This window comes from Electrona antarctica (genome assembly GCF_951216825.1).
Source record: "Electrona antarctica genome assembly, chromosome: 8".
NCBI classification, from domain to species: domain Eukaryota; kingdom Metazoa; phylum Chordata; class Actinopteri; order Myctophiformes; family Myctophidae; genus Electrona; species Electrona antarctica.
The window spans coordinates 4,835,664-4,859,034 of NC_136789.1; the positions used below are offsets into that span (position 1 = coordinate 4,835,664).

A 23,371-nucleotide genomic window follows, 5' to 3' on the forward strand; every position below is an offset into this window, starting at 1 on the left:
TTTGTAGATTGCCTATTTTCAGCGCTCGACACCAGCGCACACAGAAGTATAAATCAGGCTTCAGAATGTCACTGTGTGTGGTTGAGTGTACTTAGGAGGGCAAGGGGAATAAGGAATCGTACTGTGTCCTCTTGAATGTCACGTCCTATCTGCAGCCCATCCCCGAGGCACGAATGGACACTTGTCAGGTGATTAATCTCACCTTCATCTCCTCTCCATCTTGTATTCACTCTGCATATTCAGCCATTGATAGGGCTGTCGAATGGCTGACAGACACTTGAGCACACACACACACACACACACACACACACACACACACACACACACACACACACACACACACACACACACACACACACACACACACACACAGGCATTTGTAGACTGTGCACACATAAACAGTGCACACATGCCAGCACATAATTATGAACAGCACATACACACACACTGTCTGCGAGTCCGCCCAGTTATGATCAATGAGGAGATGGATCTATTATTGAGCACATTCATTTAGAGGGGAGGTGTGTGTGTGTGTGTGTGTGTGTGTGTGTGTGTGTGTGTGTGTGTGTGTGTGTGTGTGTGTGTGTGTGTGTGTGTGTGTGTGTGTGTGTGTGTGTGTGTGTGTGTGTGTGTGTGTGTGTGTGTGTGTGTGTGTGTGTGTGTGTGTGTGTGTGTGTGTGTGTGTGTGTGTGCACGCCGGTGTGTCCCTGGAGTGGGCGCGGTCTGACTCTGAGACTGTGGAGGTCTCTAAGGACATAATAACTGTTAGAGCAACAGTGACCTACAGCGGACACACTCACCTGTTGACACCTACAGGTGCCTGGCGGACCCTGTTGGATATGTTCTAACATCTAACAACACTGAACTGGACTTAAACTCCAGGGGAACACTGCTCTCAATGAGGACATTATCACCTTTACAGTAATAGCCAGGTTACAGATCCTTCCCACCAAACTCAACCTTTCCCTCTGGTTTCACTCCACCCATGCACCTCATTGCTTGCATCACACCACAGGGCTCGTTACAGAACCTGTCACACATTCTGAATGGCTGTTATGCCTAAAGGGTCTTTCATAGCATGCAGTGATTTAAATAGGTTTTCAATGTAATGAGTCCCAGGATGCAGGGATGGTCTTTTAGATGAGTCCCAGGATGCAGGGATGGTCTTTTAGATGAGTCCCAGGATGCAGGGATGGTCTTTTAGATGAGTCCCAGGATGCAGAGATGGTCTTTTAGATGAGTCCCAGGATGCAGGGATGGTCTTTTAGATGAGTCCCAGGATGCAGGGATGGTCTTTTAGATGAGTCCCAGGGACATTTATGAGTCCCACTTCAACGATTTTAGGAGTCATATTTTGCCATTTTTACAAATTGCAGCATTTAACTCCCATTTCATTTCATGAGCACCCCAAGACAGTATAGTAATTGATCTCATAACAAAGGACATATCTAAACATTTTACACTGTCAGTGGGAATGTACAAACATTCCTGTGTCAAACCTTCCATGTTTCAACTCTGTATTGAAAATCCTGAAATCTTTGCACATCTCTCTACTAACACACCAGATGTTGTTGTTGTCAATGAAGGGGACAGATCAGTTTCCATTCTTGAAGTGGACTACACCTTTGATTCTAGCTTAGAAGAAGCCTTTATGACCAAAGTCATTAATACCAGCCGCTCCTCCAGACCATCACAGAGCTAGGCTATACAGTAGGTGCAATCTACTTGTGATTATCTTTGGCAGCCTAGAACATGTACATATAGGTTGGCATCCCAACAACTTGGGAAGCCAAAAAAGCAGCTAAACGGCCAAATATGGCGAAGACCCTGTTACTTGTACCCCTAAACTTAAAGGGTGTGCGCCTGTGCGGGTATGTGTCCAGGATTAGCTGACTGCATCCTGTACAGCACCTTGTAAATATTTGTGTCCTTGTATTGTATCTCTTATGTGGACATAAATAAATGATTTGTGTGTGTGTGTGTGTGTGTGTGTGTGTGTGTGTGTGTGTGTGTGTGTGTGTGTGTGTGTGTGTGTGTGTGTGTGTGTGTGTGTGTGTGTGTGTGTGTGTGTGAGTGTGAGTGTGTGTCAGCTTCAGGGCTACCAGAGATAAGTCATGTTACAGTTCTAATAGGGCTGCCAGGAACAGAATATGCCAAAAGGTGGATCGGTGACTGCTGCTACTTTACTGAATGATGATCATTGATGGGTTGCGGGACAGAAAGAGAGGACCTTGCAACAGGATACGCAAAACACACCCACAAACACACACACCCACAAACACACACACACACACACACACACACACACTGGCTGAGCAATATGGCAAACTCATCACGTCCACTTATCATTGGATTTACAGTGCCCTCTCACTTCGCCTTGTGTTCTCTTCTTCAGTGACAGATTACATCGTTAAAGTGGTCTGGGTATTTCTGTCAAGGGTATTGGCACAATAATGTAGGCGACCTGTTTTGCTGCTCATATACTGTAATTTCAGCTAGTCATGATGACGAAAAACAATTCGTATCCTAAAGCCCTGCCCTGAAACATGGTGAATCAGTGAGGGTCAGAGAAAGGCGTCAGTGTGTTGCCATGTCCGTAGACATCCCAGCTGAGGAGAACATGACATTTCTGGCCTCTGGAGTACCTTTTTGAGTTCCTTAAAGGTTTCATGACATTCATTTTTTTTGTATTTTTCGTTTTTGTTTTAGATTTTATAACCTCAATTACACCCACATAACCTGAACTTTGAACATTCAGTGGATTGTCTGTAGTTTGGGGTTTTCTCTGTGAGTTATGAAGCCTTTTGAGCTGCAATGAAAACAGGCAAACTGGCCTAATGTCATAATATGGGATTTGTGGAATCTTACATCACAGTCCACAGGAAAATCAGAGCACTTGTTTGAGCCAGAAAACCCCAGACCACAGCAAATCTGGATGTTAAAAGTTCAGGTTTTTTGGGTGCAAAAAAAAAGATTTTTTATGTCACGATCCCTTTAAAGGACGACTTCACCCATTTTCAACGTATCTTCTTAAAAGTGAGCGGTGCCTTTTATCATGCTGATGATGTCCCCGTGATACGGAATAAAAAGTTTATAACAGTGATAAAAATGTGTCTGAATATCCTGATTTAAATGTTTTGAAACAGACAGAATACAAGGAAAGGAAAGGAAAGGAAAGGAGAAAGTAATTTCCTCTCTGCACAACTTTGAGTCTCACAAAATGCATCTCCCTCTCCTTCGTATCTTGCCGCTCGAGTGGACAGAGTAGTTATCTCTGCTGTCGGGCAGAAACCTCCTATCTCCTTATCTTAACTTAGTGTTTTCCTAATGTAATGCCCTAGCATACTTGATCATACTACAGCGTCACATAAAAGCATCAAAAGTAGCAGATTCACAAGCTCAAAATGCGGCGTGAAGCAATGCGCTTAGACCTTGTAGATCTGTTACTTATGCTATGCTATTTGAATCCTTAAAAGTCACAGTTTTGGACATATGAGGTTTCCACTGACAGAGATGTTATGCAAACATAATTAGAATCTATTTAGGAAACATCTCTGAAAGGGCCAGCACTGTTAGAAACTCATTTTCTAGTAAATGAACCCACCGTACTGTACATTCTCTTTCATTTTTCTAACTTGTTTATAAGTAAATGTCCTAATGATTATGAGTTGTTTCATCCGCAGCGACCGACACACACACACACACACACATACACACACACGCACGCACTCACGCACGCACGCACGCACGCACGCACGCACGCACGCACGCACACACACACACACACACACACACACACACACACACAGATAATGTACATTCACTCCCTAATGCCAAACATACTGTACGAGTTGATTAATTGGGACAACACTAATTGAAATGTTGGTTGTTTATGTCAAAATAATAGTGTGCTGCTTCAATGGCCTTTATTAGTCTCCGAGGCTGTGTTTAAAATGGCATGTTGAAAATGTCATGTGAATGAAAATATTACTGGTTAATTAGCGTTCTGAAAAACTGATATAATGTACCAATAGCAGCTGGCTAGGGAGCTCGCAGTTAGGAAACATAGATGTTTACAATAACCAATCCATGGGAATTTGTCTTATAATGCACGCTGTGCTATACACTGTTTATTGGGCGAAATGTACTAGTACATTTTAACATCACAATATATGGTTTAGCGAGTGTGTTCTGGCCTTTGTAGTACTGTAGAGAGTACACTCACCAGTTACTCCCAGCTTTATGAGAAGGAATGCAACTTTTATGTGTCACAGTTGAGAATAGATATCGAGCTGGGAGGTAGGCCGAGCCTACCCACTGGGAGCCCATCAGGCAAGCCGCCCTCAGGTAGTATGAGATAAAAGAGATATCCCTATGCATACATGAATATTATTTCAGTGAGACAGAGGGAAGAACAAAGCCCATAGGAGTTAATGGTTTCTCTATATCTGGCAAGAACTCTGCTCTCTCCCTCATCTGCTGAAGAAGTGGTTGTATTAACAGTGCAGCAGAGGACTGAGGGCTCATTCATACTTAGGAGTAGAACTGTGTTGCTTGCCTAAAAGAACCAATTTTATCTGAAAAACTACATACGCATTTGCATATATTCTTATAGTGAGCATGGTCGTGTAAATGAGGTGGTCTTCTGCAGCTTGAGCAGCTTCAGCCTATCTTTTGGGTCCACCCGAACTGAAAATACTCGACATTACTCGGCTCCGGGTCGGTTCAGATTCCAGCAAGAGCGAGGTTAAGAATAGCGACCACTACTGTGTATGACTGTAACGTCCTGCAACATTTTTATTTTTATTGGTAGTTTTTGAGCGGTGCCAACCGATCCTATAAGTGACAGACTGTGTATGTATGTATGTATGTCTGAGCACGACCCATTTTTGAACACGACCCATTTTTTAATCAACTAAAAATGGGACTAGCATTCAAGATAATAAATGCAGCTCTGCCATCCATGCCCACAGTGCCTATTTACTTGACTGATTACCTCAAAAAGGTGAGCAACTCCCACAGCCATAATACTAGAGGGAGCGTAAATAATGATCTGGTGCCACCCATTTTCAGAACAAATATGGGTAAATTCACATTTCACAGCACTGCCACTCAAGTGTGGAATGCCTTGCCCCCTTCCCTCAAAACAAGCAGATCACTGGTTTCCTTTAAAAAGGGTCTGAAAACTCACCTGTCACTGTTATCAGGTCAAAGGGAGAGAAGGTGATAGGCTCCCCCCCCCCCCCTTTATGTTTATTAATGTATTTCTATTCCAACCTGTACATGTAGATTTAATGTGTTTGAGAGACGTATTGTTTGTTGTCATTGTGAATGAATGCATGGGACCCGAATGGAAACAAGACCGCAAGGTCTTTCTTCGGTGCTATCCTTTTGGACCAATGCTGTGCTTGACTGTACTCTGTACTGTTTGCATTTTTTGTCTAATAAAATTATCAATCAATCAATCAATTGACCCCTGCAACTGATGCTGATTGGGGTCACATTCAGGTCACGCACGCACACACGCATGCACGCACGCACACACACACACACACACACAGATTGGGTCGCATTCATGTCTCACACACACATACACACACACACACAGCACAGTACAGTACAGTACAGTACAGTACAGTACAGTACAGTACAGTACAGTACAGTACAGTACAGTACAGTACAGTACAGTACAGTACAGTACAGTACAGTACAGTACAAGTACGAGTAGTACAAGTACGAGTAGTACAGTAGTACAGAGTAGTTTTAAAAAAACTATTACCCCATGGAGACTTTATTCATGGATATTTCTTTGTTGTTGTCACGTGACATAATCCAATAAGTTTATGACCAGCAGTGGTTCCCTATGGAGACAGACAAAGTCTCATTCCACAATATAAATCGGTTTTTGAGTGCATTTATATAAAGTATTCAAGTGGAACATATTCCATCAGTATTTTTCGGAAACTTTTAATTGAAGCACCTTATCAGTGATCCATTGTGAAAGGAACTGCAATAATTAAAATTACAAGTCAATGCCACTTCAAGGAGTTTCCACAAGACTCTCAACCCCCTCCTCCCCCAACTCCTGTGTGACCAAAGGTGAGGATGTGTATAATTGCATGTCTGCAGTCTTTGCTGAAAAGATGCGAGTGTGCTTCCCCTAGATAAATTTGAGGACGAGTTTTAAAAACGTTAATGCCACCTTCATCGTAGCCCCTTCAAAAATGTGCTGCTTCACTTTACCTCAACTCCCAGAACAAGCTAATTAAATCTTCACTCAGGCATGGACATTTTTCTTTCTACCTCCCTCCATCCGCGTCAGTCACATCAGGGACATGCATAATGACACTTGTATTAGGTCTGTGATTCCCTCATGCGTGTTAGACATTTCTCTCTGATCACTGCCACACGCATGCTAATCACATGTGGGACTCGTACTGCAGAGTGTGTGTGTGTGTGTGTGTGTGTGTGTGTGTGTGTGTGTGTGTGTGTGTGTGTGTGTGTGTGTGTGTGTGTGTGTGTGTGTGTGTGTGTGTGTGTGTGTGTGTGTGTGTGTGTGTGTGTGTGTGTGTGTGTGTGTGTGTGTGTGTGTGTGTGTGTGTGTGTGTGTGTGTGTGTGTGTGTGTGTGTGTGTGTGTTAAGGTTTGAGAACTAGTGTGAGGGGCTAACAATGGGGCCAGATCAGACAACAGGCAGCTGGACATGTTCTGGGAAATCATCTAAAACACACACACACACACACACACACACACACACACACACACACACACACACACACACACAATTTACAATTTAGGCATTTAGCAGACGCTCTTAATCCAGAGCGATTTACATTAAGCACATAAAGTGCTATCTAAGGGGCCATGGTGGAGTCTGAAAAGGTGGGTTTTCAGGCTACGGCGGAAGATTGGGAGTGAGGCTGCAGTTCTGATTGTGATGGGAAGTGCATTCCATAGTTTTGGAGCCAGAAGGGAGAAGAGTTTTGGACGTGTGGAGCGTTGTCCCAGCGTTTTTAGTGAAGGTACTTCCAGCTTCCCTGCGTTGGCTGATCTGAGTGCGCGGGAGGGTTTGTAGGGTATGATCATACTTGTAAGATATGGGGGAGCCATGCCTTTGGTTGCTTAATTTGAATGCCAGCATCAGAGTTTTGTATTCTGTGCGGGCAGCGACCAATGGAGGGAGCGGAGAAGGGGGGAGACGTGTGAGAATTTTGGCTGGTTGAAGACCAAGCGAGCTGCGGCATTTTGGATCAGTTGGAGGGGCTTAAGTGCACATGTTTTGACAAGACTGTTGTGTTTTTACCTATAGCTGGACCGATTGGCATGAAACACTGCAAGCCCAGTTTGCCCACTCCCTAGAGGCTAAAGGATAAGGATAAACCTCTGCCCTGCATTTTTCACATCAGTCTTTATATAATGCCTCCATGAGGCCAATATTTATTCTGAGCAAATTACTCTTACAGATTTTGTTCAAACATCACGCAAAAGGTACACATTATCTCTATGGTCATGTGATCAAGACGGATCTGTCAGATTTTTCTTATTCCTTCCTGATTGGCGAATTCCAAACATTGTTGGCCCACAATAACCTGCCTGACCTGTTCTCCGAGGAGCTCCTTTCTAGTTCCCATTGAAAAGGGACACAGTTTGATGATGTGTATTAATGTGTTCATATTCCATGCTTTGTTCATGAATTGAATACATAGGATCACAACGGAAACCTTTTTTGTGTTATCAGAGGAAATTGTTGTTTGGACATTAGAGCTACATGAAAAAAGTGAGACATTTATTTTGTGTGTTCCAGACCAGTGCAGTGCTGTGCTCAGGAGGATGTGCTCTGCTAGCAGTCAGTTCCCTGTTGGCCATCATCACCATGTTCCTGCCCAGTGGAGGATGTGAAAGGAGGTTCTGCACCTTGGCTGGCTACATGCAGATGGCTGCAGGTTAGTGCAGGCACACACACACACACACACACACACACACACACACACACACACACACACACACACACACACACACACACACACACACACACACACACACACACACACAGTCTCTCTCTCTCTGTCTGTCTCTCTCTCTGTCTCTCTCTGTAGGACAAATTTTATATGGCTAATCATAATTATATACTGGTTAAACAATTGACAGTTTAAAGATTTGTATTGCCCTCCAACTCCCCCATGCTTCCTGTCTTCAACACATGCTGATAACGATGCCAGTCATCAGAGCTGGATAGAGGAGCTGACTTTAGTTACCCATCAGTCAAAAACCCTGAGGACAGCTGCTGCTATGGCAACGGGAGGTTGTGCAGTAGTGGTGGGGGTGTGGGGTGCAATAGATTTAGAGCTTGCTGTAAAAAGACAATTACAGCCCCTTAACACAGGTCATTGGTTCAGGGCTACATGTGACTTATCAGGCCGCTGCTTTCATTCAAGTAGGCCCATAAACAAAACATGGTCGCACCACAGTGCTTCCAACCGTGTGTTAACAACCCCATAATACACCGAATCACATGTTGAAAAGGTATGCCGCCTTTTTTTACCCAGTTCCCCTGTGCTGTGGACCCGTTTTATTTGCAATGTACAAACCCATACTTTTATGGATGCTTTAGTGGGGTGAATAGTGAATATTAACCCAGCATGGCTTTTCTGGGGGGGGGGGGGGTATTTGCAAATAATCGTCAATCTAGCTTAAAATGGGTCTCGTTGCGATGGACTTTGAGTTTGTAGCTTGGCTGTTTTTGGTGACGAGATTTGGCGTAGATGGAAAAAGTCTGTTTGGTTTAAGTGGTTAAAAGTGACCCTAACATTTACAGTTTTGTTTGACCCTTGAAGGGCACTGTGTATGCTCTGCCCTTCACACAGACTGCGTCACATTCACTTTCTTTTCTTTTTTACCTGGGAAAAAGTAGTACCGGTATGTACTTAATATGTAATATTGTGCTTAATTTCAATAACTTTATGGGACATAAATGAAGACAACCAGGCATTAACCACATGAACCCTATAGTGTCCCTCTTCTGGGCATAAGAGGTGAACATTCAGCGCGAATAGAGAGACACATCGTGACGCAATGTGAACTTGTAGATCAGCTATTTTCTGGAACGAGATGTGCACTAGATATCTATATTTCCCTTTACCTGTTTTATAGGAAACTGTTTCAACAAATGAACAAAGGAGAATAAGAGATAAATATAAATTGAATGAAAGTCTCTTTTATCTTATAGTAGAGGTCTTGGGTTAAAAGGAGAAGTATAACCATGTCACAGCTTATCCTGCCGATGCTTCTTAGGTTTTATTTGTGTTGGTTTTTATCATCAAAAGCCAATTGTATCTTTGCCTTAGGGGAAGTCTTGGACAGAGACAACCTTGCTTGGAGAGAACAAACACTGCCAGTGCTGACACATTGTTGGCTCATCTCTCTTGCACCGTTTGAACTCCTCTATAAAAGTCTTGCGCTCTAGTGTCGCGCACCGAACATAGCCATAGAAATTCTCTACTGTATAACAATATAAACTAGAAAAGTGTGGTTGCGGCAATCGCTTATATAGGCCCATCCCACTAATGCTAACCAATTACAATGTCAAGTCACCCCTGTGGTCATGTGTAAGTAATTCGGAGGGGATTTATCCCCCCAAAAATCATTTTTCTGCAACAAACGGTTGCATTTTTTGCTTTTGTGGCGCCCCCTATGGATGAAAATGTAATTGCTTTTGGCTTTGGGTTGATCATTAAACCACCCGCATGTGATTCAAATTTGGGATGGATTGGACATTCCGTTCATGATTTGCGGCATTCTTTGTAACTTTGGACGACGATTATGGCCGTACCTATTATAATTCTGCCTGCGGTGTTTTAATCGGATAGGTCCAGAGATCATTTGTACCAATTTGTGTGAGATTAGGACAAAATCTGTAGGTGGAAGAGCAAAAAATCTAATTTGGTGGAAATTCTTTCCTTGACGGTACGACTTACGGTTCAAGAGTTATAGGGAAAACGCAAAGTGGGCTGTTATACCGCCACCATCAGGCCGACTGATGTAATTCCTTTTCAATTCATTTTCATAATTAGTATGAACCTCCCCCAAGTCTTGTAAATATGGCGCTTACGGTCTCCAAGGGAAAAATACTTGAATTGGAGCCTTAATTAGTCTTCGATCTTCCCATTATAAGTCTATGGAGAACTAATTAATGAATATAAATTAAACTGTACAACATATCTCTTAGCAAAATACGAGCACAAGATTCCCGATGAAGCCGGTCGATTTGACATATGGCTCAAGTGCGTGCTACGTCGGACAAGTAGTGTGCCAAAGTATCGCTCATTTACAATAACAATAGTGTGGTTGCCCTGTTAGAGCAACAACGGTTGCAAGAGCAACCGCTTTAAACTTTCTTTTCTTCCCACTTCAATTGTCCTACTAAACAACCGCCACATAGTTCATAGTTCTTAGTGGGGAAGGGACTTATTGACCTTCATCAGTTAGTTAATGCACTTATACCTGTGATACTATAAACTGTGAATACTCTAGTACTTTATATTTATATACCTCCTCTGATTGCAATTTTGCACCGTTCTTGTGATACTCTTGTGATACTGTACTTGTACATTGCTGCTATTGTGTATTGTGTATTGTCTACTGTGTATTGTCTGTCTGTTTTAAAAAGCGTCATGTACTACTGCACTTTTGCCCAAGACAAATTTCCCCTCGTGGGACAATAAAGTATATCTCATCATCTCATCTCATCAACACTAAATTTTGTATACTCAATATTTTGCCAGTGGTCTTTGTGAGAATATTATATAGCCACAATTTAAATATAATCAACCATCTTTATCTGTTGGTAGGTCATTTGGGGAATGTGATGCAGTATGGCTCTGTTCATGTTATAGTGTAGCCTATTACCCTTTTATAGAAGTTCTTTAGTCTAACAAAATTGGATAGGTTACCAATATCTACCATGCAAGATATATAGATATCAATCTTTATTTCAGACCCAGGAGGATCCATATCACAAACAATACAATATAACAGTAAATACAAAAAATAAAAATAAATAAAAAAGGTACATAATATGCACATATCCCACACTGTTCAGTTTCTGACATACAGACATGTGCGCCAGTGGTTCCACAGTCTCGATGAGAACCTGAGTGAACTGCGTGTAGGGTCCGTTATTACAGCAATGATGTCGTTTATTGACTCAGATGCCCTACACATGAATCTGTACATAAGGTTACGTAGTACAGCAGAGCAGGTAGGTACTCCGACACTAACAAGGAGTCAAGTCCATCGCATAGGCGGTTGTCCAGAACCAACAATCCAACCGTTATGTCCATATATGTGCATGATGATGGTCATAGTGTATGATTTACTGTATCATGCTCAATTTGCTATACAGCACAAGGTTCTACCAAAGTTCAACATCGCTTTAATACTAAATAAAAGTCAATGTATTTTTTTCCCCACTCTCTCTATCTGTGTGTTGTGGAATAGCGGTAGCTGCTTGAGTCCCTGTGGGTTATTTTCCTCACATGCGTATCAATGCAACCCTGCATCTTCACCCTTGCATTGAGCAATTAACCTCAGTCCAGAGCAGTGGCATTTAACCACTTACAATCTATGTACTTCATTGACCGGAGTCCACCAGGGGACTATATAGGCCCCCTCCTTTTTTCCCTCTAGCCTACTCAAAATCTCTAGCAGATCTGCTATTTTTGCCTAATGTTTGTCCATTTTCATGTTGGGAATATGGTTCATGTGGTTTTAAGGGTCCTTTTCTTGTATGTTGTACATAGAAACATAAATAAAGTGTAAAAAGAAACGGGCCCATAATGGACAGAGTTAGACGTTTCACAGGATGCCTTGTGTTTAAAGTGTCGCCTGATCGACGTACGTTTCGGTCTGCCTCCAGGACCGGATCAATGATGTTTTTTGGATTAGAAGGAACCAGATTTGTGCCACAGGAAATTATTAAAGCCTGCTGTGTGCATGTCATTTTGTATATGTATTTGCATGTGTATGAAGTCCTGTTCTCCCCCAAATCCGTACATATTTACACTACTACTGTTTTGGAGGCGTGGCTTTCACCCCATTATCGGGTTGTAACTCGGACGGAGGGCGCCGTCTCAAGCGAACTTAACAACATTCGCTACAGAAACTCTCTCGCTTTAGCTCACTCAGTGGTGGTTCTCGTTGCTCAACTTCACTTGATAAGTTGAGACAGCGCCCATCTGTCGCGGTCTATGGGGAGGATTTCAGTGTAATATGAACAGATTTGGGGGTTTTCTAGTAGTGGATGTACGGAATTGCCAATCTGTTATTTCACCGTGTTTGTGTGAGATCGGGTTGCTGAAATAGAGCTCTGTGTCTATAGCATAGCAGCACACTATGCTAAATAATAATACAGAGTGAGGAGCCAATCCTTTGTTCCCATTCCAGGTTAAGTCTGGTCTAGATGGATGGGAGTCTTTGCACAGGGTACAAAAAGCCCAGAGGAAGAGAGATCAGAGGAATGCATGTTTGTTTTCCCATGCATGCCGTGTGTGTGCGTGCGTGTGTACGTGCATGCGTGTGAGAGAGAAAGCGGGGGGGATAATGCGAGAGAGCGTGAGCCAGAGAGTTGGTGTTTGCGTATGCCGAGAGACTGATATTAAAAATAAATGCTCTGATAAAAGCCAGAGAAAAGTCTATTAAGCACAAGGGTTTTGTTTATTATCAGTAGAGTGTTTCAGAGGGCGTGTTGACCCCATACTGTTAGATAGGAATAAATGAAGTGCTGACTCTCTTGCCTCTAGCCTCTTTGCATTGAGAATGATGGCTGATTTGATCTCCACATTCCCTATCTTTGACAGTCAAAGGCTGTGAGTGTGTGTGTGCGTGCGTGCGCGTGCCAAACTTGTCTGTGTGCTGCTGTTCTCTTCCTCTCTGTCTCAGTCTCTCTCCCTCTTTTTTTCTCTCTGTCTCTCATTCATCACACACACAGACACACGCACGCACACACACACAGACACACGCACACACACACGCGCACGCACGCACGCACGCACGCACGCACGCACGCACGCACGCACGCACGCACGCACGCACGCACGCACGCACTCACTCACTCACTCACTCACTCACTCACTCACTCTTTACACACAGACAGATCTCGGCACTGAGCTGAATCAGGGAAAACCCTTTTGTAGGTAAAACTGACAGATTGTTTCCATTCTCAGCCCAGCGTGTCCCAGGAGTGAGTGAGGTCCAGAATTCACCATTTGTCAACCTTCTGATTGGTCCCTGACTGACTAACCAGCAAGCTCTTTCTGCCTTGTTTTGCCCTGGATCCGCTTGTTTATGTTGAATTTGCTAAAACATAATTTTTGGAAAAAACTAACAACAAACATGGTCAGTCAGACAGTCACCATGCTGCACATGTGATGTTCCTTTTTACTGACACCAAGTTTAAAAGAAATGAATGCACAGAATATCAATACAAAGCAACTGAAAAACACATTATTCCAATGGTAGTGGATGGAGAGAAAGGATAACCTGACTCCGCCAGATTGCAGCAGTATTGAGTTCACAAGTTCCCTCCTCCTACCTTGATCTGGTCTCTCTCAAGCTGAAACGATGAACCGGAAGCAGCGGGACAAAAAGCTGATATCTCCATAATAATTTAGAGTTGTAGTCTTGTTAGCTTGTGTTTACATTTGCGCTGTGGCACAGCTACAATATACGTCACCAGTCTCGCGTTGATCCCGCCTCTAGCGGCCGCATACGGCCGCATATCGCTCCGATCAGATTTTATTCGGAGTACATCGTCTCTGCCCGAGAGAGACCAGATGGGAGCAGGAGGAGGAACTCACTGCTGCCACCAGCTGGTGGAGTCAGGTTAGAGACAGGATTTTTGTCCAACCACGAAACGGCAACCAATGGGTGCGAAGAGGGGCACAACCACGACTGTGACCTGAACTTTACTCATACAGCACAGCAACTGCTCAGAGCACAGCTCTATGCTGTGTGGTGACTGTGGTCTATGAATGTTTTAGGCTCTGAAAGGGGAAGGCAGCAGCGCTACTTGTTTTTATATGCTAGGACGGTGAAGATTTTTTTTAAATTTCTTGTCCTTCAAACGTGCATATTTTATTGGCCTGTTTTCTTAGATGTGGGAATTGGGGAGAGGGCAGCTCTGAAGTCTGAACACAAAGCACATTGCTTAATTTAAATGAAAGTATTAGTCTTCTGTCATACTGTAGGATTGCTCTATTAATGTTACATTAATTACTCTAGTTTTACATAATTTGAATGTATGAAGGCTAAGCAAAGGTTTGACTGGACTGGTGTTGTTAACCATTTATTTACAGTATATTGATGGACGGAATACTTTGTTGGAGCTTTGTAATGGAAAGACACTCAAGATTCAAGAAGCATTGTTTCCTTATCTGTTCAGGGCCGAAGACATACTATCTTACATATCAGTTTACACATGCAGAATTCATCTCATATTTTTCCTTCAGGGAAATAAGCAGGCACATTAATTCATGGAGAGGATTTGTCTCAAGGCCTTTTATGATATTGTGATAACGGAATGTGATTTGCTATATCGAATGTTTCTTTTTTCTCTCTTCATTATTGGAGCTGGTAAAGCAGCTCAGAGATAGTGCCTATGGACCTTTAGCATAAATAAACAGGATAACTGTAAATTGGTTCTTTGTGTAACATTCCAGAAACTGTCTTTCTGTTCAAGTGCTAAACAATTCCTGGTGTTCTGTACTTAGAGGTCCACCAGCATACATACGTATGCACTGTGCCCTTCTGGGCACAGGTCTCCACCAGGAGGATAGGAGTGTGTGTGATGTTTGGCAAAATGTTTAGGAGTAATATAATCATGTTTTGTGTGTGTGTGTGTGTGTGTGTGTGTGTGTGTTTGTGAGACACGGCTTGGCCTGTTGTAGCGCCACCATGAGGCTGATTTGAAAACTGTCAAGTGGCATTTCTTCCTCAGCCTAGTGGGAATATGCATGCACAGTTTCACCGCAATCGGACGCTGCGTTGAGTAGTTGTGGCGATTTGTACAAAACGGGTACAAAGCAGGCTACTCCTGAAAAGTTTAGAAGCCAATCGTAGGCAATGAAGGTGGATTATGAGAAATCAAACAAACCCGTCTTGATCACATGACTATGGAGAGCATGTGAACCGATTTGTGTGAAATTTGGATAACATCTGAAGGAGTAATATTAGCAAATGTGTTTTACATATGTCGGCCTCCTGGTGGCGCTATAAAGAGCAGATGTGAAAAATTCCAGGCAAAGGTTTTTCCTTGGCCTCTATGGAGTTGGCATACAAAGTTATCACAAATCTGTGCAGTTGGAGGTAAAAACACTTTTCGGTTATAGCGCCACCATGAGGCTGAGTTGAAAATGTTCACGTGGCATTTCTTCCTCGGCCTAGTGGGAATGTGCGTGCACAATTTCACGGAAATCACACGATGTGTTCATCATTTGCAGCATTTTGTTTGAAACTGAGCACTGAGCACACAATCTTAGCCAATCAGGATGGAGTCTGAGAAATCTGAAAGAACCGTTTCGTTGAATGGCTCTAGAGAGACTGTGTACCAATTTGCGTGATGTTTGGGCAAAATCTGTAGGTGTACTGTCCAAAAACAAAGCGGCCTCCTGGTGGCGCTATAACAGGCCGTTCTGGAAATTTTGGGGCAGAGGTTCATCATTGGCATCCAGGGAGTGTGTGTGCAAAATTTGGCATCGACCGGGTTAACGGTGCCGGAGATTAGCTGTTCACAGACGGACGGACACACGGACGGACGGACGGACACACGGACGGACGGACAGAGTGCAAAACATACTCTCTCCCCATGCCTTCGGCCTGGTGGAGACAATTCTACTATCTCATTATCTATCTATCTACTATCTCTATTATTGTTATCGCTTACCCAGTAAACTCCATCATTTGGCCCAAAATGTTCCTCCTACTTTAAAACAATTTTTTATTTAAAGTTTCCCTAGCAGCAAAAAATATATAGAACCGTGCCTTGACATTCACATACATACCAATCAGAATAAAGCACTTCAGGGTTTTTCTTCTTTTTTTACTTTACTTTTTATACCCCAACTCTGGTGGTGGTACACTCAGCGAGGGAACACGCACGCACTCACACACACACACACACACACACACACACACACACACACACACATAGTTGTAGCTATACTGTAGTTATGTTGTGCTGATGCCGAGGAAGCCCAGGCTGCTGTGTCAGCACTCCCTCGGGCATAGCAGCTATATGCAGATGTCCTCCTGAGCATGCCGGTGAAAATAGGAACCTCTACTTTGATCAAAAAACACCTGCTATGGTTTTTTCCCTGTGCTGCTGCCACTTTCAGGGCATGGTACCTGTGCCAGCTGTCAATCATCACAGCTGCTGTATATAGAATACAGAATTTTTACATTGCAGTGTTTTTCCTCTTGTCTGGAGTGCAAAGATGGATAGATTAAACTACACAAAGTTTTATCGCCATAACACAGATAATTGTGTGCACTATATGGCTATAGCTTATTTGTAAATGTTTTATAGAAAGGGAACTTTATTGTCACATGCACCGGCTACTGTACAGTACAGCTGTGGCAACATTGCAGGCAGTGACATTCTTGGCAGCTCTCCTCTGAGACACAGACAGATATTTGAATGACCATTAGTGAGGACCAATTATATGAAAATGGGTGAAGTGGTTCCTGACATGGTCAAAATGTGGTGACGAGGTCGTTTAACCATCCTTGCATGGTCAAAATGAATGTTAACCTACAGTATGTTAGTATTGATTTTGCTGAAATATTTTCTCATTCATCCTACTATAAATGTGCCACGTCTCTCTGTGTGTGTGTGTGTGTGTGTGTGTGTGTGTGTGTGTGTGTGTGTGTGTGTGTGTGTGTGTGTGTGTGTATACGGTTGTAATGCACGTAACTCGAGAACCGCTTGCCCCACCGACTTCATATCTGACACACGCGTTCCACACCCCCGCAGGGAGTACCTCGAGTCGGTCGGACCCACGGTTCTCCAGAACCACCACAAAAGGCTCTGGTCAGGCTCTGCCAGTGGGCCTGATCAGCCTAAATCCCCTCACCTGTGCAATTTCCAGCCTCTGCCTCAGCCAATTGATTGCCATGGCAACCCCACACCTGACAATTCATTAGCCTTCTTAACCAGTCCACTTTTCAGTGAGTCAGTTTGCCCTCTTCACACACAGGCAGATACAGACAGACAGTTAAAACGGGTGTTATGACAAGTTGACAACGGGTATTATTAGGTTCCCAAGTTGCATCGTTCTCAAGTAGGCCGGTAGCCAACGGGCACGTACAGGTCTAGTACAAAGAATGCATGACTGCATATGTGCATAATGTGTCATTATTGGCAAGAGATAAATGATCAGTTGTTTGCCAAGACCATATTGAATGTCCAACAACAATTGAAAACTGGTCAGGTATCCTTGATCTCATATATCTACTAGATCTCACAGTAGTGATGACTCATTATACTGTGAGTTCATTGTTGGAACAGTACAAGTACAGTATAGGTGTTGGCAACATCTGTGAGGATTCCAGGACACTGTCTATTGTAATACAGTAGATGTACAGCTGATCAATGACAGTTACATTGTCTGTAACTGCTTCTTTGATGCACTGATCAAAGCCATGTTTTTTCGTAACTTGGACTATATTAGATTTTTGTGTCATTGAAGTCTCCCAGGACAGTGTTTTCAGTCTTTGATGATCTGCTTCAGATATGTGATGCATTTGGTGATGTTTATAGTATGAGCACGATGATAAATAAACTGTAAAGCGTGATTCTTCATCGCACACTGGTGTCGCACAAATTTTGTTTTTGGAAAGCTGTAGTTGGAGTGGTTTCTTTCTGGCCATTCTCATGGTGCAGAGTGCTGTATTTGGTTAAGGAGTAGTAGGGACATATATGAGTTTATGGAGGTTTAATGTGCCTTTTCCTTTATTTATTATTTTATTAATAAAGTGTTTTTTTAATATTTAATGTTTAAATATCTCTATATTCTTTAGTAACAGTAACCTGCCTCTCCAGCTCTTTAGTGAACGAAAAACAAAATTTCCCCTTACTACGGTTATGGCAGCAAATGTCTCCTTCCCTTTTTCCTATCCCCCATTTATATATCCCACATGGTATTTGTACTCAGCCTTCATTATGATCTACACACCTGTAAAGTTTTGTGACTGCACCTTGCACGGTTGTGATGCTCTCACAGCAACAAGATATGAACACACTGCACAAGGTCAAAAGAATACCAGACACATTGTCGTGATAATGTTGCATTTACACAGCTATATTGTGAGTTCTAAGGCTATTAGTCCTGTCAGAAGAATTCAACAATGCCGTTTGTTGTTTATGGTTGTTTGTATCTAACCTTTATATTTTACTTATAGTACTAATAAAATACATTATGATATGACGTGATATTTGGAACCTTGTAGGAGCCAGAATAGCTATTGTTTTTGTTACCTGTGGTTTGGCTTGTCCTTGAAGCAGCTAGTATAAATATTGTCTGATCCCTGTGGTCGTTGGCAGAACTAACAGTGTAAAGCATCGCCTCCTCCATATTTGGCGACTGGCAATTATCGCAGACACTGAACAGAGTTTTGCCAATGCCTTAGCTCTCGGCTTGGGCATTCCTACAATCTGCAGGCCTCTCAAAACTGATTTATGGACATTACCGATACTTCCAAATATGAACACAAGTAGTTTACATTTGTAACCAAGCTGTATAATAGCATCCTTAAGATGCTGGAAAGGAATGGAACACACACACACACACACACACACATACGCACACACACACACACACACACACACACACACACACACACACACACACACACACACACACACACACACACACACACACACACACACACACACACACACACACACACTACAGGACAGTGCACGTTAATGAACATTCAATACATGTACAAGAAACAAATCAATTGAACATGATGTCATGTAAACATGACAGATTTAGCTAGAAGCTCATTTCTATCCGTAGTCCCAAGTCACTACACAACTACACACTCTCTCTCTCTCTCGAATGCACGCACGCACGCACACACGCACTCACACACACAACACACACACACACACACACACACACACACACACACACACACACACACACACACACACACACACACACACACACACACACACACACACACACAACATCCTCACTCTGCATTCTCATCCAGAAACATGTTTTCTGTGGCTGATATTTCATTCTATTTCATCATGAATCGACTGGCTGCAGGCTTTCAAACAATTTATAGTGATCGACAAGTACATACATGGAGTCTAGAGCGTGTTCTGCACATATTTTCACAGATGTGGTGAAGTTTCGGAGCGATGTGCTTGCAAATGTGATTGGTGGGGCTTGCTACTGCAGCTGGTCAACAGAGTGTGTGTGTGTGTGTGTGTGTGTGTGTGTGTGTGTGTGTGTGTGTGTGTGTGTGTGTGTGTGCGTGTGCGTGTGCGTGTGCGTGTGCGTGTGCGTGTGCGTGTGCGTGCGCGTGCGCGTGTGCGTGTGTGCCTGCGTGCGCTGAGGCTGACAGAATGTGACCTAGTTTAGCTGCAGTGTGATGCTGACATAAAGGGTAATTTACACTTGGTTGCGCACCATGTCGTGCACCGAAAAGAGCAGATCTACAAGCTCACAACATGCCACAGCATCGCTGAGTTAGAACTCTGAAAATTGAAATGCGTATAATGTTTGTGTGTTAATGAGAAGCATGTTACCTTTTGTATGAGAAACTGTTTTGCTCTCTTGCCGACATTAATGTGTTTGGTCACTGGTCACATTATCACCATTGCTGCTTCCCAAGCTGCTACACAAAGTGACTCAGTGAGTAAAATTGGAGAGTTTACTATGTATCTGTTATGTGTCAATTGGATCCAGTTTATCTGGTTTGGGTTTGCATGTTTGAAAGAGCCCGAAGAGGCTTCTTTTGAATAAACATAGTTTATTCAGGAGGAATAATACAAAAATATTTGCAGTTTAAGCATTTAGCAGACGCTCTTTATCCAGAGCAACTACAAGTTTGAGATAAGAGTATATGCAATGAACCCTAGTCAACAAATGACAGGGTAAATAGACACCTAAGTCGAGTGCAAAGAAAAGGATTTAGTACTTCAAAGAAACTAGGATTCCAGGTAACGGCATTGGTCTAAACCACTGTTTCCCAAACACTGGGTCGGAATCCATTCATGGGTCGCGAATAAATATCCCCTTTATATTTTTATTAGAGAGATTACAAAAAAAAATCAATCAAACATTCATTCAAAAAAATAAATGTAGGCCTATACATAAAATCAAACATGTTTCAAAAGAACTAAAGAATCTAAGATTTTTTGGCTTTTTTGCCTTTATTGATAGGCTACTATACAGTAGATTGACAGTAAATGGGGAGAGAGAGAGACAGGGAGTAACATGCAGCAAAGGTCGTCGGGATCGGGATTCAAACCTGCCACACGCTGTATTAGGCTGCATTGCAGCCTAGGTACCAGGGTAACAGGTACCGTCACCCATAATCCATCTGTATTAGGCTGCATTGCAGCCTAGGTACCAGGGTAACCCATAATCCATCTCGCCCTCATTTGATTCCGCCGACCTCACGCCAACCGCTCGGTGCGGCGGTTCTTGTATTATTTATTTAGTTTTACTGAGAATAAGGTTATAAATATGTTTAGGGTTAGGCATAGTTTCACTGAGGTTAACTTTAGGAATAGGGTTAGGTTTTGGCACCATTTTACTGATGTTAAGGTAAGAAATAAGGGTAGGTTTAACTTTTTAAGCATCATTTACTTAGGTTACTTTAGGAATACCAGTTCCGCTGGCTGTACGCCCGGTGCGAGTTGGTAAAAGGGAGACTTTGTTGGTATTCGGTACCCGGACTGCTTTTTTAAGAAGTAGTGAAAATAGCAGATCTACAATCTCACAAGCTATTTTCACTAGTTTTAGTCAATTTCTCTGTTGGGTCTCGAGGTAAAAGGTTTGGGAACCACTGGTCTACTCTAAACAACAGAATGTTTCTGTGTAATAGCAGTGCTATACTTCAGATAAATGTGCAGAGGACGATTCAAAGTACAAGCTTTACTTGCTGGATTTTCAAACACATTGAATTGTGGGGATTTTAGGAACTATGAGTGTCACGTGATCGACCTGTACAGCGATCGGAAGAAGTAAAGACAGGAGTGGAGTTCCTGTTGTGTTCCTGGTTCTGGGCCGTATTAAAAGGCTGTTTGTTGTGTTCCTGGTTCTGGGCCGTATTAAAAGGCTGTTTGTTGTGTTCCTGGTTCTGGGCCGTATTAAAAGGCTGTTTGTTGTGTTCCTGGTTCTGGGTCGTATTAAAAGGCTGTTTGTTGTGTTCCTGGTTCTGGGCCGTATTAAAAGGCTGTTTGTTGTGTTCCTGGTTCTGGGCCGTATTAAAAGGCTGTTTGCGCGCAGCGTGGGCTGCGTTAGCGTGAGTGAACAGAACGCAGACATTCTGGGATCATTTCTGATGTTATGCTGTGTCGAGGTTGCAATATTAACGCTTCTGAAGAGAAGTAGCCTAGATGTTTAAGACGGAGGGAGCAAGTCTAATGGCCGCTTTCAAAAATTTAAGCCGCTGCAACCGGAAACGGAAACTGCAGGACGGAAACAGTAGAAGCTCGGTTGAAAGCCCTGAGGGGAAGTGAGTGACGTCAGAGCAAAGGCAGGGTAGAGGCTTTAATAGACGGCTGTTCTGTGCACTTCGTGTGCGTCATAGTCTATGACTTGTCTACAGGAGTGTGAACACAAGCAGCTATTCTCAGTCTGCTTCTATATGTTGAGGTAACAATATTAGCCTGGCTAATCAAGGTCTAAATGTAGACCGTCTATATATAGACGTTGAAACGACGTTGTTTCAACGTCTAATCTAAGCCCCGTTTTTAGACATTTTTTTTGCCATTTAGACGTCTATTAGACTACAAAAATGCTCAGTGGGTTAAGATCTTAAAAGGATGAACTAAATCTTTTAAAGGAGTTTAATACTGCTATTCTCTACTTTGCTCACTACAGTACACTACTAATTTGGTCTTCCAACCATTTAAAGTGAGACGGTAATTAAGAACGAGCACTCATGCTGTGTAATTCATCTTCTTGGAACATGCTCGTGAGCCCTCTCATAATTATGCTCTCTGTTAACATGAACTTCTCAGATTATACTACATCTGCTTATTATGTATTCTTTTTAAATCTATATTTCATGTTCCTCTTTGAAAGCTTGTCTATACTTTGATGTTTTTTCCACATGAAAGTGTGAGAGAAGCAAGAATATCAATGTGTCCCAGATATTTATCCGTTTTTTTCCCCCCAGTATCCATGCAATTCCAGTATTCATTTCTGACTCTTCCGCATCTTCCAACAATATTGAGTTGTATTGAAAAAAAGAGAGCAAAAAAATCACTCTCTAATGTTGTTCCATTTTACTTGTCTATTCACTTTTGTCAACTTGAGAAAAATTGTAAATGGTGGTAAAAAAAAAAGTACACGTGCTGGTGGTTCTTATTCCTTTTCTATCTTACTTGCCTCCTCCTCTCTCCTCCTCGCATGGAAGTATAGTACCCATGCATATTGCATGAGTCCTCCATCTCTGAAGGCCTCTCAGCTGCAGCTTTTTCCTTTTGCAAGTCACTGCCAGAGATGATGATGTGAAAGGCAGTTCCTGCACTCAAGGGCTACTTGCCGTCTTTGGTGCCGCATTGGGTGCTGTAGCAGGAACAATCTGCTTACAATTCATAGGGACAGTGTCGTGATTTGGCCAGCTTAAGCTTATACTATCTTAAGGTAGTAAGTTCTTCTAATCACCTCTTTCGATTCCTCCAACAAACGCGTGTTCGAGACATACAAACAAATGCTGTTATAGGCGGCTGACCCCTTTGGCGCCAAATGAAAAACAATTGAGTGTTTGCGAGCTGGAGGTGATGTGTTGCTATGGTAACAACAGTTTGAGCAACAAATGACTATTATGACTAGGAATGGATGCATGTGTGTGTCTGTGTGACGGCTAATGCTCACTTCTGCTGCCTGAATTGTGGGAAATGACGAGGTTTTAAAATACGGTAAGAGGATCAGTGAGTGATCCATTTTGCCCTGTAATGTACAGTACACACATTGATTGGTTACAGTCAGGCCGATGCGTGGTGATCTGCTCAACCGTGTTCCTTATGATTCCTCGTTCTATCAGTTCTGTCAGTCGCAGCGATAGACCCACCCCCCCTTCTTTTTTTGTTAAGCTTTCAGAATTCTGCTTGTGACAGCCTACAAGAG

At 42.8% G+C, this 23,371-nt stretch overlaps 1 protein-coding gene across 1 annotated transcript in view; it reads left to right on the top strand.

Annotated features, from left to right (window-relative positions):
- lhfpl7 (LHFPL tetraspan subfamily member 7) overlaps positions 1 to 23,371 on the top strand; it is a 119,572-nt gene that overhangs the window by 22,413 nt on the left and 73,788 nt on the right. The window contains exon 2 of the mRNA XM_079507515.1: positions 7,804 to 7,942. Within this exon, the coding sequence (XP_079363641.1) occupies positions 7,804 to 7,942 (139 nt within the window). The remainder of the gene's footprint in view (positions 1 to 7,803; positions 7,943 to 23,371) is intronic.